The sequence below is a fragment of the Trematomus bernacchii genome, unplaced genomic scaffold (genome assembly GCF_902827165.1).
Source record: "Trematomus bernacchii unplaced genomic scaffold, fTreBer1.1, whole genome shotgun sequence".
Lineage (NCBI taxonomy): Eukaryota > Metazoa > Chordata > Actinopteri > Perciformes > Nototheniidae > Trematomus > Trematomus bernacchii.
The window spans coordinates 1,327,427-1,343,168 of record NW_022987801.1 but is presented as its reverse complement, the minus strand read 5'-3'; the positions used below and the strand labels follow the sequence as shown (position 1 = coordinate 1,343,168).

At 37.8% G+C, this 15,742-nt stretch overlaps 1 protein-coding gene across 4 annotated transcripts; it reads left to right on the top strand.

Moving 5' to 3' along the window:
• The first annotated feature begins 563 nt into the window (after nucleotides 1-563).
• si:cabz01007807.1 lies at nucleotides 564-15,502 on the top strand. 4 transcript variants are annotated; one of them, XM_034150179.1, is made up of 35 exons: nucleotides 564-746; nucleotides 899-967; nucleotides 2,176-2,241; nucleotides 2,708-2,779; nucleotides 3,173-3,208; nucleotides 3,308-3,361; nucleotides 3,467-4,576; nucleotides 5,155-5,274; nucleotides 5,385-5,441; nucleotides 5,545-5,619; nucleotides 5,795-5,860; nucleotides 6,026-6,085; nucleotides 6,176-6,211; nucleotides 6,290-6,346; nucleotides 6,433-6,483; nucleotides 6,573-6,626; nucleotides 6,776-6,847; nucleotides 6,943-7,047; nucleotides 7,207-7,269; nucleotides 7,795-7,899; nucleotides 8,006-8,071; nucleotides 8,153-8,191; nucleotides 9,562-9,615; nucleotides 9,749-9,847; nucleotides 9,940-9,990; nucleotides 10,078-10,173; nucleotides 10,544-10,648; nucleotides 10,731-10,778; nucleotides 10,862-10,906; nucleotides 10,995-11,069; nucleotides 12,128-12,196; nucleotides 12,534-12,573; nucleotides 12,664-12,721; nucleotides 13,044-13,389; nucleotides 13,911-15,502. In XM_034150179.1, exons 1-35 carry the CDS (start codon nucleotides 726-728, stop codon nucleotides 14,313-14,315), a joined length of 3,945 nt encoding a protein of 1,314 aa, XP_034006070.1. In that variant the 5' UTR covers nucleotides 564-725; the 3' UTR covers nucleotides 14,316-15,502. The 4 variants fall into 4 exon arrangements, with proteins under 4 accessions (XP_034006070.1, XP_034006069.1, XP_034006071.1 ...); XM_034150178.1 differs by having other exon boundaries at nucleotides 6,940-7,047; XM_034150180.1 differs by lacking the exon at nucleotides 3,173-3,208 and having other exon boundaries at nucleotides 6,940-7,047.
• Nucleotides 15,503-15,742: the final 240 nt, after the last annotated feature.

Sequence of the window (15,742 nt, the reverse complement as noted above, 5' to 3'; positions counted from 1 at the left end):
TCGGTCTGCATTGAGATGCGGACAGAAGGTGGAAAGGTACCAACATGTGTCAAATCCAGGCAGTCAGAAATATGCCGGAAGTTACCTGATCTTGCCTTCAAAATAATGCAAAGAAAATCATTTGATATACGATCGAAGATGTAACAAATTGGAACCTTCCACCCTACTTTCTTCACAATAAATGTCTTTGGAATGACACTATTAATTTGAGTTCAACTTAATTTGACTAGTGTAGCAATTCTAATTTAGTAGGCTACGAAAGTGACCTATATGTTGTTGTTTTATTTATATTTGTGTTTATTCGATATTAGTTGATCATGATTAATTATCCTACAGTTCCCATCGACATTTAGGTAAATAATTTTTTTTGCCAGTTTCTGAGATTCCCTGTAATTGTAAGGCAAAAAGCTACTTGAATATGCAAATTAGCAAAGTTTAGATGACTGAAAAGTAACGTTTTAATGACAGCATGAGTTTAAACCAGACAATTTTCACAACTAAACTGAGGCAAATACAAGCTTTTATTTTGAAAGTGTTATTCCGGATGTTTAGATATCCCTCCCCTTTACACAGGTGCATCAAACTGGGAGATAATTACCAACGTGAGTCCATACCGAGGAGACGCGTTTTTACTACAAAACAACCTTTATCATGCAAAAATATCATCCATGGAGAAAATAATGCGAATAAATTCATCATTTAACATTTAAGCAACTTTACAAACCATGAGAGGAGACACAACTAAGGTAAATCTTGAGTTAATTAAATCTCGTATGAATCGTGTGCGAATCATGCAAGCTTTTTTTAATGTTTTACTAGAATAAGAATTGTTTAAAATTGTGTTTGAAGCGTTTCTTTTGGGTTATTTGTATTTATTTTTTTAACATTTTATTTTAAGGATAATGAAATGGACGCGGCGGATGAACACGGAGGAAGTGCAGAGGCTGCAACCGGAGAAAGAAGATCTGTAAGTACTTTTAAATAACATTTGTGGGTAAAAAAAGTTGAAGTTTTGATGGTGGTTTGGAATCTTTAGTTCTAGAAATATCCCAGCAAACACAGCAACCTAAATTCCACCATCTTTTTCCACGTTTTTCATATTTCAATTGTTATTGTCAGGGCTCAAAGTGAAGCTTATTTTCCTGTACTCAAGGCCAGCTCTAGACAATTTGCTGCCCTAGGCGAGATTTTAGCTGGCGGGGTCCGGGGGTATGCCCCCCCGGGAAGAAATGTTTGAACATTTTAAAGTAAAATGCTTCAATCTGGTGCACTTTGAGCAGAATTACTACTAGATCTAGGGGGTACAACTCTAAAACACCCATATGAAAAAGATTGGTTTACATTTTAATAATCAAATAAGTATGTGAACATAACCAATAACCTACCATAGCCAATAACAAATAAATGTAACTTATTTTATTTTTATTGTTCATTCGTATCTTATACATTTATTTATTTATGCATATTTATTTATCTCTCCAGTTTTAAACTTTTATTTTTGGTTTTCTGTCCTATAGTATACATTGAAATGATTTCAAACCTGTTTATCCCAATAATTATAAAGGAGTGCCTTGGAAATAATGTGTTTACATAAATTGTGATCAAAACGTTTGAGACCCACTGAGGTAACTTAGACTGAAGTGAACTATCTAAACACTCAGAGTCCTTTACCTCACTGAGCTGTAGTTATCAGCCTCTCAGTCTGACTGGAGAGGACTCTCCCTCCACATTATTGTAGAAACATCTTCTTCTTATATCCGTTAGCGCAGCTAGCACCAGATTCTAATAACAACAGCGCCGGTACCGGTGCGCCCTCTCTCTCTCCCTCGCTCGCTCCCACGCTCACTCGCACTTTGGCTGTGAGCTGCGGGCGCCTGATAAGCCAACATCCCCCACTTTCATCACTTACAGCGCCCATCGTACAGGGCAAATGAAAAGTGTAACCGGGGTGAAAAGGGTGTTACATTTACTTAATTATGAATGTTGTTACATCAAGGCCGAAAATTAGGATGAGCACCAACGGTCAAAGAAATGTGTTTCCCTCCCAGAGCTACGAGCGCAGCGCCTCCCCAGATCTGGCGCCCTAGGCGAACATCTATAACGCCAGTTATAGTTCAGTTTGGGCACTGACGGTACCAAAGAAAGTTAATAATTGTGTGTTTGTCTTTTCTTCAGAGTATTGAGACGCTACAAAATATGCTTAAGAGAGTGTCTCAAAGCCCTTTCCAAAGTCAATACACGGTTAGTGGATACACATACACTTGCAGTACACAATAACACACTTTTACATACTCTCACTTTGTTTTTGCATCTCAAACACACACCATAACACCACTAGAGGTATATTTGACCTCTTCCCTTCTCACAATCCTGGATGAACATGAAACAATAAAAAGCTCCCTTATGAAAATTTGATTTTTGAATGGATCATCTATGAATGAGTCTCGGAACAAACAGGTGGGAGGACGCTGATAACTGCAGATTTCAGCTTATTTTATACACAAAAGTACAGGTTAAAAAGTACTACCTGGCCACTGTATTTCCCAAAGTACTATTAATACTTCCTACAACCAGTGCGGAACATCTTGTTTACATGACACATGACTTTCATATCACTTATCGCATATTTCAAATCTTTGTGTTCCCACGCTTTCCTTCACAAATATTTGTTGTTGTTTATTAAGTTTAACATTTGTTTGGTTCACAGGACGATCAGTTCCTTATTGATCTCGCAGCTGCTGCAGATGTGACAGACAAACAGCAGCTAAACATCGGACAGGTGAGACTCAACATCTGCAAATTTGCCGTAAAAAATATTTATACAATGTTTTTAAGATCTTGTTATTGCTGCGGCACATGATGAATCCACACACTGTCTGTTGTTTGCTTTGAAGCACAATTGAATGAATTGTTAATGTAGGTGTGTTTCCATGTAAGGATCTGACTAGACCTTTCTAAAAATAACTTGGCATGTGAAAAGGATGTTTAGGGTGTGTTTTCATGTTTGAACTAATTGGGCTCTTATTAGCTACAACATAAGTTAATTGACTAATTGATTGACCTAATGCTGTCTGAGAGCCTTTGTTATACTTTGAATTTTGCCTGCCTTTATTTTGAAAATCATTTAATTTAACATAACATTTCTGCTGTGTCATTGTCTTTATTATTTCAGTGTGTAGGGCAGGAAACTCCCCATTTAAATCCCCAGGCAAGGTTTCAGATGCCTGTTTAACTCGTTTCAAGCTTTCTGTCAACAATCCAAGTGAAAACACTTCTTATATTTAATTTCCTTTTCTTTGTTTATCAGAATGGAGTCAGTGGGGGTTTGGCCAGAAGTAACCCTTTTTCCACTAATTATTTGGTAAATACAAGGACTCCTGCTTAAAAAAACCACATCACAACTTCCTCTTAACTATTTTAATTGTCATTAAGCTTGTTCCTAATGACATTTATGTTCTGCTATCAGGGATCTGGTCATGTGATGGAGGACGAACGGAGGAAGACTTCAGAAGCAGTAAACCTTGAGGCCATCTTTGTCCCTCCGCCTGAATTTCAGAGTTCACCTCTGGATCTTCAGCCTGAAAGAAGTACTAGAAATGGAGCTGAATTTTCTGAACTTCCAAAGGACCTATTCCAGACCGTTGCCCCTAACCGTGTGCAAAGCCACTTCCAGACACCGACATTGGCCCAAAATGCATCTGCCAATGGCCATTTTCTTGACAAAACTCTGAACTTGCCAGATATATTCAAACCTTTACCCTCTGAAACACGAGATGAAGGGGTCGATCTTTTCCAGGCTGCTAAAGGAGATGATTTATTCCATGCTACATGCACAAGTGAGGTTAACCTCTTTAAAAAACCTTCCAGTGTTTTTGAGGATCCATTTGAATCTCCTACAAACAAGGAGGAAGATCTGTTCCAGTCTTCACAGCCAAACATAGCAAACCCATCGCCATTGACCGAAGAGGCGGATTTGATTCGGGCAGTTCCGAATACAAATGGGGAACTCTTCCACATCGGGGAAAACAAACAAGATTCCTTTATGAAAGAGGACCATTTTGGCATGTCTTCTTTTAAGGAAAATCTGGATGTATTCTCACCTTCATCCACAAATTCAGTCGATCCATTCCCAAGCCCGATTACAAGGGATTTATTCCAAGACGTTTCCAGTTTGGAAGACCCGTTTGGCGCCACACCCTTGAGATCAAATGATCCTTTCCAAGATATTTCACCTTGGACTCCAGATATCTTCCAACCACTTCCCTCGAAGACCAACAGCATGGATGTTTTTGGGATGACTTCCAGCAATACTGCCCCTGAAGCAGTTTACTCCACATCGTCTGTTAGCAGCCAATCAGACATGAAGTTGGACATGCTATCGTCACCAGATCTGTTCAAGACAACGGCAATAAAAGCTCCTCCTCCAGCGGTCAGGCCGAAGCCGTCCATCAGGCAACACGATATTATCTTGACGACCCCCCAGGGGAGCACGCATGATATTCTTCAGCCGAGTCCCTTCAGTCGGGCCAGGAATCTGTCCATGACACCAAGCCAGTCTGCAGCGGAAAATACTTATGTATGTACCATTGGATATTTAGATAACCATCAAATCATTTACATTGTAGTTCATTGAATTCTAAAGCAGGGGTGTCAAACTCAAGGCCTGCGGGCCAAATCCGGCCCACAACCTAATTTGATGTGGCCCGCAAGAGCTTGCAAAGAATATAATACGTTTATTATACGGTTACATTGAATCTTGAATCTACATGCCGCTTTACAGAAGCACGTCGCCGATAAACTACATGTCCCACAATGCATCTCGTTTTGTAACATGGCACTGAAGAGACTTGCAATTATTTTCCCTAGACTTCTGCTTTCAGACGTAGTTAATTATGAAGTTATTACCCTATCCGATAATAATCCAATGCAGAGGCAATAATGTAATGTACTACATTATTTTATATATGTATATTTTTATATAGTCTTAAAGTTACAACTGGCCCTTTGAGTCCAACCATAATGCTGATGTGGCCGCGATGAAATTGAGTTTGATACCCCTGTTTTAAGGGTCCCACTGTTCTGTCTAGTTCATAATTGCTCTAATACATATTTTCATCATGCCTTTTATACTTTCTTTTATAATCAAACTTGCAGGTTTCCAAGTTCAAACGTCCACCAAAGCCACTTCCTCGAACTAGACCACCAAGGACAGAAAAGACGACCCTAGCAGAAAAGCTACCAAAACCAGAACGGCCGCCACCACCGACAAACCATGTACGCAAAGAACACAATTCAGACTGATGTTTTTGTTTCTCTGCTTGTTTAACTGTCTGCTACTTCACACTCTGTGCTGCTAGTAACCCTATTTGCCTCTTTGGGACTAGATTGAAACAACAGATAAGCCTGAAAAACCAGAAAGGCCGCCAGCACCAGCAAACCCTGTATGTAAAGAAGACAGTTTTGCATAATGATATTATTTCTCTGCTACTGCAACTACTGAGCTGTTAAAACCTTTTTGTTTTACCTCTTTTGGACTATTTTTAGATTGCACCTGAAGCAATTGTACCGAAAACCTCTCCCAAACCAGCCTTCAGACCGCTTTCGAAACCAACACCTCGGGTATGCACGCTTTTGTATTTTCACTTTGACAGTTGACCTAATTATCTTTGGTAACAAAACATCTCTAGGATATTGGTTCAAACCTGTAATGAGGAACAATGTAAAATGTGTGGGTAGTTTGACGATTGAACAACAACTTTTTTTTTCAAATATGTATTTTCTATTGTTATCGCAGGAGGAAACTAAAGAATTTGAAAAGGAAAACTTTGCTGTCTTTGAAGACGTCCTGCTAATGGGACAGGTGAGTTTGAAGTGTTTTTCAATATTGGCATCTGTCATACAATAGGACCTGTTGACTTGATGTTAGTATAAGAGGAAAATATAGTCAAAAAATGGCAATCATGAGGAAGCTACTCCCATTGAGGCAATATTATATGTTGGATTGTCATGAAATATTTTGTTACAGGAAAGATGTATTGAGGACTGGCCTGAAGACAGCCCTCAGCTTAACCCTCAATTTAAACCAGTAAGAACACATTTTAATCACTTTTTATCTAAATGTTGTTTCAAAGACATTTCAGCAACTGAATTGTGTTTTTATTTTTTCTCTTTAAAGTCTGGAACATTGAGACTACGACGAGAATCAATGAGAGTAAGGCGCTCGCTATTCTATAGTTAGTATTGTTTGATTGTGAGATTAAACGCTAAGTAAATCTTATTTTTCTCTTAGATGAAAATGGACTCTGAAGGAGGAAGTGTTGAGGATCTGGACGGTTTTGGGGTCAAGGTAACTCTACACCAGTTTCACTCAAAACACAATTTCTAGACAATCTATGTTTTTATCTTGTGTTTATACATGTTTTCTTTTAACAGAAAAAGGACAAAAAGTTCAGATTGTCCATACTTTCCAGAAAAAGTTCGAAGGTAAATGACTCGACACAAAATAAGTTAAGTGTTCTTAATGTGTTTACATGTCAGTCTTTGTAATATGAATCATTTTCCGTTTGGAGAAGATTTCTGAGGTGCGGAGGAGCAGCACACTACCCACCCTCGGAAAATCATCAAAGGTATCAAAAATAATATGTTGTTAGCATCTGTAATTCTGGATTTAACATTCTCTACTCTATATCTAGATAACAAATGGCAATATTAACGCTGTAAACACTCCTATGTCGTTATAACTGCTCAGTTTAAATGCAATTATTCTGTTTTTCAGGAGTATTTATCAGAAACGAACATGTCTACAGAAGAGAATGAAGATTGTGAGCAATATGGGATGGACTACAAAGTATGCTCTTTTGTTTCTGTACAGTATTTCTGTTTGTCTCAGTCTTGGTAATAAACCAGTGATGTTTTAACAATGTCTTCTTTTGTCATCAGAAGAAAAGTGTGAAGACCAAAGTCAATAAGCTGCTTAGAAGAGCGTCCGCTAATTCCTCCGTGCTGGAGGGAAAGCAAATGAACGGACATTTGCCTCAAGACCTGAAGGTGAGATATCGGAGACATTATTTTGTTAATTTTTTCTGTATTTGCCAATGCGAGTTACGTCCATTCCAGCCACCCTGTAGTGTGAAAAGCTTTCATACATGTGACTTATTTGATCCATTCAGCAATTCTGATGTCTTTTTCTTTGTGATTCCACAACAGGCAGAAGAGATCAGAAGGCAAAGGGTCAGTAAAAAAGAGTCGACTGTACGCCGCTGGTCAGAGGTAAAGTACCTGCAGTCTGACAACTGTTTATTAAACTGGTTATTTCCTACATTTTCAGCTTCAGACAAGATGCAAGAAAAAAAAAACACCTTTTGATTTTTTTTATATGTAATTGATGAAAAATGCACAAAGTAGTAACAACCCAATATAGAGACATGTAGCACAAAGTACTTTACATTTAATGAAAGTAAATATGGAAATGGCAAACAAGGAAAGAATGCTAGATGAATGGAAAACAAAATGGAAATAAAATACATCACATCCTGTAAGATTTAATATACAATCCCACTGATATAGAGACAAGTTAGAAATATTAAACATTTTACACATAAAACAAATATCCATTCTCTTCAACTCTGTTCTTATTTTTGACGAGTAGTAAACATTTGAATTTTATAGACACAACTCAGAAAGCACATGAATTCATATCCCTTTAGTTAACGCTTTGTCAGTAAGTGATTTTCTTGGTAAACAGTTTTGGAGAAATCGCTAAACAGTTTTTGATGCTGTGTTCAATCATAACAGGGGACATTTTTGGATGATGTCACTGGGGAGGGGGAAGAAGAGGAGGAGGAGGAGGAGGAAGAAGAAGAGGAGGAAGAGGAGGAATTGGGAGCCGAGCACAAAGAGGTTGGACGTTCGAATACTTATAACACAACTTTAGATATTGAGACATTTAAGCACTGAATTCTCTGGCATGCATTGATTTTGGCAAACTATTCTTTTCTCTCTGTAGAAGAAAAAGAAGAAGATGAAAATTAAGTTTGTGCCTCACAGAGGATTTGCAATCACTGTGGAAAAGGTATCGCTCGTATCATGTACTGTACGTATTTGTTTATACACTGATACATTCACTTTAACTTGTTAACTTTTCTATACACAGAAGGGAGCTCACGGATACACACCTCGCAAAGACTCAAAGGTATGACTACACATATGTAAACATATTAAGGCTCTGTAAAGGATGTGTGTGTATTGCTTATGCATTATATTTAAAGTGGACCTATCATGCTATATTTGAAACATATATTGTAGGGCCATACCTATATAAAACATGTCTGTGAAGTTTCTTTTTCAAAATACCAAACAGATCACCCATTGTAGCCATCCCTCATACTGCTCAAACCCCTCTTTTGAAGCCCTGTGAGAGAAACGCGGATCTTGGGTCCTTAGCTTGAAAAAAATAAATAAGGAGGCGGAGCTAATGCCTGATCAGAATTCTACCGGAGATAAAGTTCAATTCGGTTGTGATAAAACGCCATCCTGTTTAAACCACGTCAAGGATTATTTCTGAAACGGTATTGAGCTCAAATACTTTTTCTCTTGCAGGTTTATCACAAGGGGAGTTCTTTTTTTATTTCCTGCTTTTTAAACACATTTGCTCTTCAGTACAGGTTAGCTCTGAGTGTTAGCGAGGCTTGCTAATGTAAACAAAGACGTCCAAAACACGTCAGGCATTGTTTCTGATAGCAACTTTCTGTGGGTCCGCCGACGTCACCTCGGATGGACACGTCAGTTCGGATGGAAATCTGTATCCGCTCGTTGTAAACCCGTTTTTTAAAAGATTTGGGTACGGAGGAAAAGAGAGAGGGTTTTATTTTCTGACGCTGCGTGAGTTCCCCGACGCACCGGGGACACATATTTATGTATAAAAGACATCACAAAGTGCATTTTGCATGATAGGTCCCCTTTAACATATGGTCATGTCCAGCAGTGTAACATGTGTGGACTTTTCGGAGCACATGGCTACACACCTCGTAAGAAATCCCAGGTAACAACCCCCTACAGTTCAGTGAAGTAAACGGCAGTCTTTAATGGGGAAATTATCGATTTGATTTACTCATTTTCTTTTGCTATGGTTTATTCCTGCTTTTTAGGTTCTGATTTTTTCTGTTTGAGTTGCCGATTTTGATTAGCTATTTAAGTTCAGGCATGCTTATGACAGCTATTTATAAAATATAATGATGTTAAAGAAAATCCACTTGCATAACACTGCTGAAACTGCTTTTTTACATGTAAATTAAAGATAAGATATACTTTATTAATTTCAAATTTGGAGATGTTTTTGTTGGCATGTAAAACAAAGTATTGCACATAATTAGAAATCAAAAAGAATAGAAAATAGATTACTAAAAGAGGGAAAATATAAAAGTTGACACTGAAGATACAAATCTGTAAACTACTATTGAAGGGTACAATTATGGCTAACACAATATAAAAGTAGGATATTATTTACATTTAATGTGCAAGAACGGCATATTCAATTAAACATAATTCTGATGTAATGTACAGGATGATGCTTTTAAGGATGTAGAGAGACGCCACACTCTTCAGTCAACTAGCAAGGTACTTTTTTCTTATTCTTACCATTATACGATGTGTTTCTTGACATGTTTGATTATTTTACTCTTAGTATTTGCTGCATGGTTTTCACTGTATGCTGCTCGAATGCTAACCTTCTTTTGAATCTGTTGCTTAGGCTGCTTACATGGACGATGAGCACTTCCAGAAAACACGCCCTATGTCTGCAGGATTCAATGGAGACGAAGACCCATATGAAATGGACGACTGCAAACCTGTAACGATCTTATTTCTATTTCATACATACATTTTCTGGAACATATACCGGTTTCACTAAAATAGTATTTATTTTTTTTCTGTCATCAATAGAAGAAACCAACGAAGATGAAGATGCTACTAACGGGCCGTCGAAGCTCGAAGGTAAACGTACATTTTTTTTGGTTTAAAGGCAATAAGAGATGAAGGAAATCGTTTTTACCACATTTTTTTATGCATTTATTTAAATAGGAGGACATGCTGGACGACAACAATGCTCAGAAAAAGAAGGGCAGCTTCTCAGCGGAGGAGTTGGACGACGATGAGTGGATGGAGGACTGCAAACCGGTAAATGTTTAAATGCTTTAAATATAAGATAAGATAACATAAGATAGAACTTCATTGATCCCAATTTGGGACATTTTTGCGTTGCGCACATGGCATTGTACAATAAAAATTCAAACAAGAAAGTAGAAAATATACATGTTGATTTTAACAAGGTATTATATATACATATATATATGACAGATGTAATATTACATATTGAACAGATTATATAAATGTACAATGTGATTTTATTCCAAGAGAAACTATGAAGCAGAGATATGCACAAGATGATGCCATGTACATACTGTAGCTACCAAGTCACCTTAATCATTTTGCAGACTTAATCCCTTTAAGCTTTAATTAACATGAAATATTGTGTTCTTTCTTTAAGAAACCCTCCAAAAAGAAAGGCCCTCTTCCCGTGCCACGCAAATCAGCCAAAGGTCAGAGAGAGGCGACTGGATTCAGCCAGCAGAACCCTCAGCAAGCAGCCTGCGTATGTTGGATTTACATTTTGATTGCATTCATATATTTTTTTTTCTGTTGTATTGACTGAATTTCTAACATTATTTTTGCAGGATCCCTTCGCTGAAGGCGAGGCGGGTGAAGTGGAAACCTGCAAACCGGTATTTCTCACGTTCACTTTTACTGCTTTACTCTGCAGTTATTTCACCTATGATCATCTTAACACCTTGTTTCTTTTCAACAGAAGAAGAAATCAAAACTTAAAGGCTTCAAAAAGCATAAGACGAAGGTGAATCAGCGAGTTCTTCTAAAATCACATTAGGAATTAAGTTATGGAAAGTATGACATGCTCACTATGTGTTTCCTCTTGATACCAGAGTAAAGCCAATCATCCAGAGTATGAGGATCCACCCGGAGCTACGTCAGCTGACTTCCTGTCGGAGGCTGCCAGGGTACGTATGTGCTCTCTAAGAGGAAGTAATACATGTGTTGCTTACTTGGCAAGTGATTTATGTCCAAATGGTATGTCTTCATACTTAGATAAACTTCCTCATCTCCAGTTCAAACCAGGTATCTTGATGTCCTGATAAAAGTCCTAGTGTTCTGTTTTTATTCAACCTACACCTTCACTTTTACCTTCATGCGACTGTAACTGTTGATGTAGCAACACACTGTTTAAACGGATCAACCTATAAACTTGACTTTTTATTGGATAATGAATCAGACATTACTAGCTTTATGGAATTTTTTTTTTTTTTTTTTTATCAGATTTACTTTTCTGATTCATGTATTAAATAGTCCTGTGCAGCACTGATGTCTCTACATACTGTATGTTGCAGTTTTTCAGATACATTTTAGCTTGTTGTCCTATTTTCTTTTTTTTAAATTATCGCAACACACTGTTCCGCACCGCATTTTATTTATTCTAACCTTTTATGCTCTTAACATTTTTTTATTATAGGACCATATTTTATTCAATATGCTCCTTAGATAACTTTTTATTCTATTATTTTTTCCTTAAAGCATTGTGAAGCCCCTTGAGATGACGTTGCTTTTAAAGTGTGCTATATAAATAAAATGTACTATAATTATTATTATTACACTCTTAAAGCTTGTAAGTGCCCCTTAAAAATACAAAAATATAATAATACAATTGCACAGTCAAGCTTATTTTCTAAATCCTGATCGTCTGAGTAACTCTAGGTCACCAACGATCGTCTGGCATTATTTACCCAAGCTGCACATGAGAAAGAATTGTTTTTCACTGTAAGCTTAGTCATCTTGTTGTGTCCTCATGGGACACATTCCTCTGGCATGTGACGGAGCCGGTACAGTCACATTGCACACACACTCACCAACACACCCCACAGTGTAGGAAAGCCTAAAGAGTCTCGCATAAAGGCAGGTTTTTATTACTAATCTATGTTATAAGTTAAAGTATGTATCAAAGACTTATTGACGTATTTACGGGCTTGTTTTTGTCACCCCCCCCCCCCCCACCTTCATGCAGGCGGAGTGGCTGGCAGCTCAGATGGACGAGCAGGCTTTAGAAGAGCTGGAGGACGACTACGAGGACGGGGTCAGTTTCTATTTAATTAGATTAAATGGAAATCGTCCACTTTCACCACCATGCATTTCCCTTTTTTTAGTCTTTCATTCAACCTTTAATTTAAATACTGTGTAACTGGCCGCCGTATCGCTCACTTGGTCTCTGTGGTGACCTGCGTTCAAATAAATAATAAAAATACTATTAATTGAAAAACTAAATAATAAACCTAGGAACCTTTTTAAAAGAGTAAATGAATGAAAGGAAATTAATCAGTTTTTCAAGAAGAGCAAGGATAGAAGTCAACAATGGCGTGTGAATTTCCTTTTGTGATGTTGTGACACTTATGCTTTTTGTTTCCGTCACACAGGACACGGACAGTTTGATGGAGTGGTGGCACACAGTGGAGCGTGAGTCACATTGACATTTATTTTGAGTAACATATTGAATAACCTGATTAATACAAAAGCACTTGGATGACACCTGTTGCTTCCTTTCAGAATGGGACGAGGTGCCATCAGACGACGAGGACAAAGTCTTAAAAGAGGATGAATCTAAGTACGTCAGTTTATATTAATTTTGAAGTATTGGTCTAGTAAAATTATAAACAAGCTGCTTGTACAACTGATTGTGGGAGGAAAAGTCCTTGATTCTTTGTTTCAGTGACTTTTCCAGCAAAAAAGCCAAACATTTGATTGTTCTAACTTCTCAAATGTGAGGTTTTCTTTGCCATATATGATGCTAAACGAAATATAGTTTGGATTTGTAACAAGAGTAGACCTTTGGCTTTCGGAAAATGTAATTGGTTTACATTTGTTTTACTGCTTACTTACCGACACAATCAAGCATAACTTTGCTTCTGCTTCCGAATAAACCCCAGGTCGTTCACCATCTTGGCGGACAAGGTTCAACGCGGCCTACGTGTCTTCAACAAAATCTTCACGGAGCGAGCCGAGTTCCTCTGGCAGTCCATCCTCAGGCTGCACGCCATCGCCGACGACATCAACACTTTCCACCACAAAGCCAAGATCGCCGGCATCACCGGAGGAACCACCACGGCTGTAGGGGGGGTGACGGCCATCGCTGGTCTGGCTCTGGCACCTTTTACCTTCGGAGTCTCTCTGGTGATAACCGCTGTTGGTGTGGGAGTGGCGACGGCCGGAGGAATCGCTTCAGCCTCAGCGGCAATCTCAGATAACGTTCACAACCTGCATGACCGCAAGAAGGTAAGCCACAATCTGAAAAGGGAGGAAATGCCACAGAAGTATGGAAGCCAATTGGTGCCAGTATACAAAATCAAGACCTGATGGATGTCATTTTAAGGACTAACATACTCAAAATAATGACTTAAGTTATTTTGAAAGTTGAAGTCATTATTTTGCAAAACTAAGTCATTTTACTTCTCAAGAACAAAATATACAATAAATATCTTCTCGTCAAAGCCACCAAACTCCATCAACAAAAACGTCAATTTTAAACCACATAAACTCAACAGAAGCAAAATAAAACTCCTAAAAAAATGTTTTTGGTTAGTCTTTCCACTGATTCAACATTCACCAACTCTGGTTTGAGAGTTTGAACGAGACAGTGAATTTAAGACAAGATAAAAAAAAACACCTGGAAATAAATAAACACTTTCAAAGATACAAATGTAGAAAAGCACTGGTTGGTCCAAACTCCTGCTTGAAATGACTTGTTTTAACATCAAACCGAAGACTATGGACTCTCCCTCCTCTTCCTTCCCTAGGTGGAGATAGTGCTAGGTGACTATGAGGCTCACCTGCTGGCCATCGGGAAGATCCTCCACTTTGTCAACCAGGGCCTCGTCAAGCTCCGCGGGCACCCTTTCCTCCGGTCGGGCACCCAACACTACTCCAAGGACTGGGAGATCCGCCGCGCGGTGCAGATGATCAGCCTGGTGGACACGCCCGTGATGCGCGGGACGGAGATAACGGACGACTTGGTCGCTTCCGTCCAACGACTCTTCATCGGCATGGACAAGTACTTCGCCAAGGACTCCCGAGAGCTGAAGAAAGGCTACAAGAAGGAGGTGGTGTGTCAGATAAAGGAGGTGGCCAATGTGCTCAACGTCGGCATAGTGGAGCTCAACTCCGTCCGAGAGGAACTGCAGGATGCTACCGGAAACATGTGAGGAGGACACTTTGAATATAGGTATTTCATTAAAACATGTGAGCTACTTCCTGCAGGAGGACACTTTGAATATAGGTATTTCTAAAGGCACCACCACCCCCTCTACTGGCTAAATGAGGGAACTGTTGGTGTGAAGGAGTCCATTGGTCCAGTACCTGCAGTTTCAGACATTTAAAGGGAGTGTAAGGCTGTTTTATTTGTAATTTAAATATCCATTGAGGCTGTAGATTGCTCTTGCATTTGTGAAAAAGTGTAAGATGTTTATTGTATGCACATGAAAAGGTTAACAGGGAAACGGGCACTTTTTTGAGCACTGCTTTTTTTAAAGGGTAAACCGTTAAAAAAAAGTAGCTTTGTGGTCACAGGTGTTTTCGTTTAAATATTTGATATGATTTTTGCTTAAAATTATCCACCCACTGTATTTACTGAAGGAGCTTTAATTCACTTTTCTGACAGTTTCAACCATATTGTATATTTATTCACAAAGAAAATGTCAGTGTTCAATTGTATTTCATTTTCTGCATTTCCTATCAGTTTTACAAACCCCTATGTCAAATATCGGTATAATGATACAAATGTTTATAGTTGAGAATCTACAATGAAACAACAGACAAAAGAACCCTTGGAGTTTGTAACATTTTAAATTGTTATAAAAAAAATACATGATAGTTTTAATTGGTTAAGTTAAAGTAGTAGTGTTACAGTACTTTTTGTTGAATACGATATATTGTTTACATATTCACAATAAAAATGAATGTTGTATAGGGTAATTTATCTGTAATATGTATCTGTGCTAAGACAATGATTCAAATAGCTAATTAACTACACATTCTTCTTTTGGTCTTACCATGTGGCATCTATGTAAATGTGTTTGTGTTTACAGGTAGATACGGTTATAATATTCCTACCTTGATAACCTTTATAATATTCTATCAAATTGTCAAACTTAAAGCAGACTTTTGACAAGTTAATAGGTTGCGATTACAGAAAGGTGTCTATTACTTTATGTTTTTACTGTCAAATAACCTTTACTTGGTTATGCTCCTGCATGTATTTGTCGTCACCGTCTATGCTTCTTCCTGCATTAATCTGAATGGGATGTATCTGCAAAATATTTGAATGTAATATATTTAGATTGGTCAGTGTAACAGAATATTTGAATAAAGACTATTTACTTGATACTTTAAACTGATTTCAATGGTGTTAATATTGTCATGGTAAACACTCTAATTCAACTATTTAGAGATTTAAATACATGGAATTGTGTTAAGACTCTTTTGTAGAACTGTGGTAAAAATAGGTGAATATTTACTGATTCAGTTATTTTTAAATAATGACTAAATGCATCATATTTCAAAGTAAATACCACTCAAGTTATATAATTAATTTTTTACTTTAAACCCTTACATTTGTATTTGTTAAATAGAT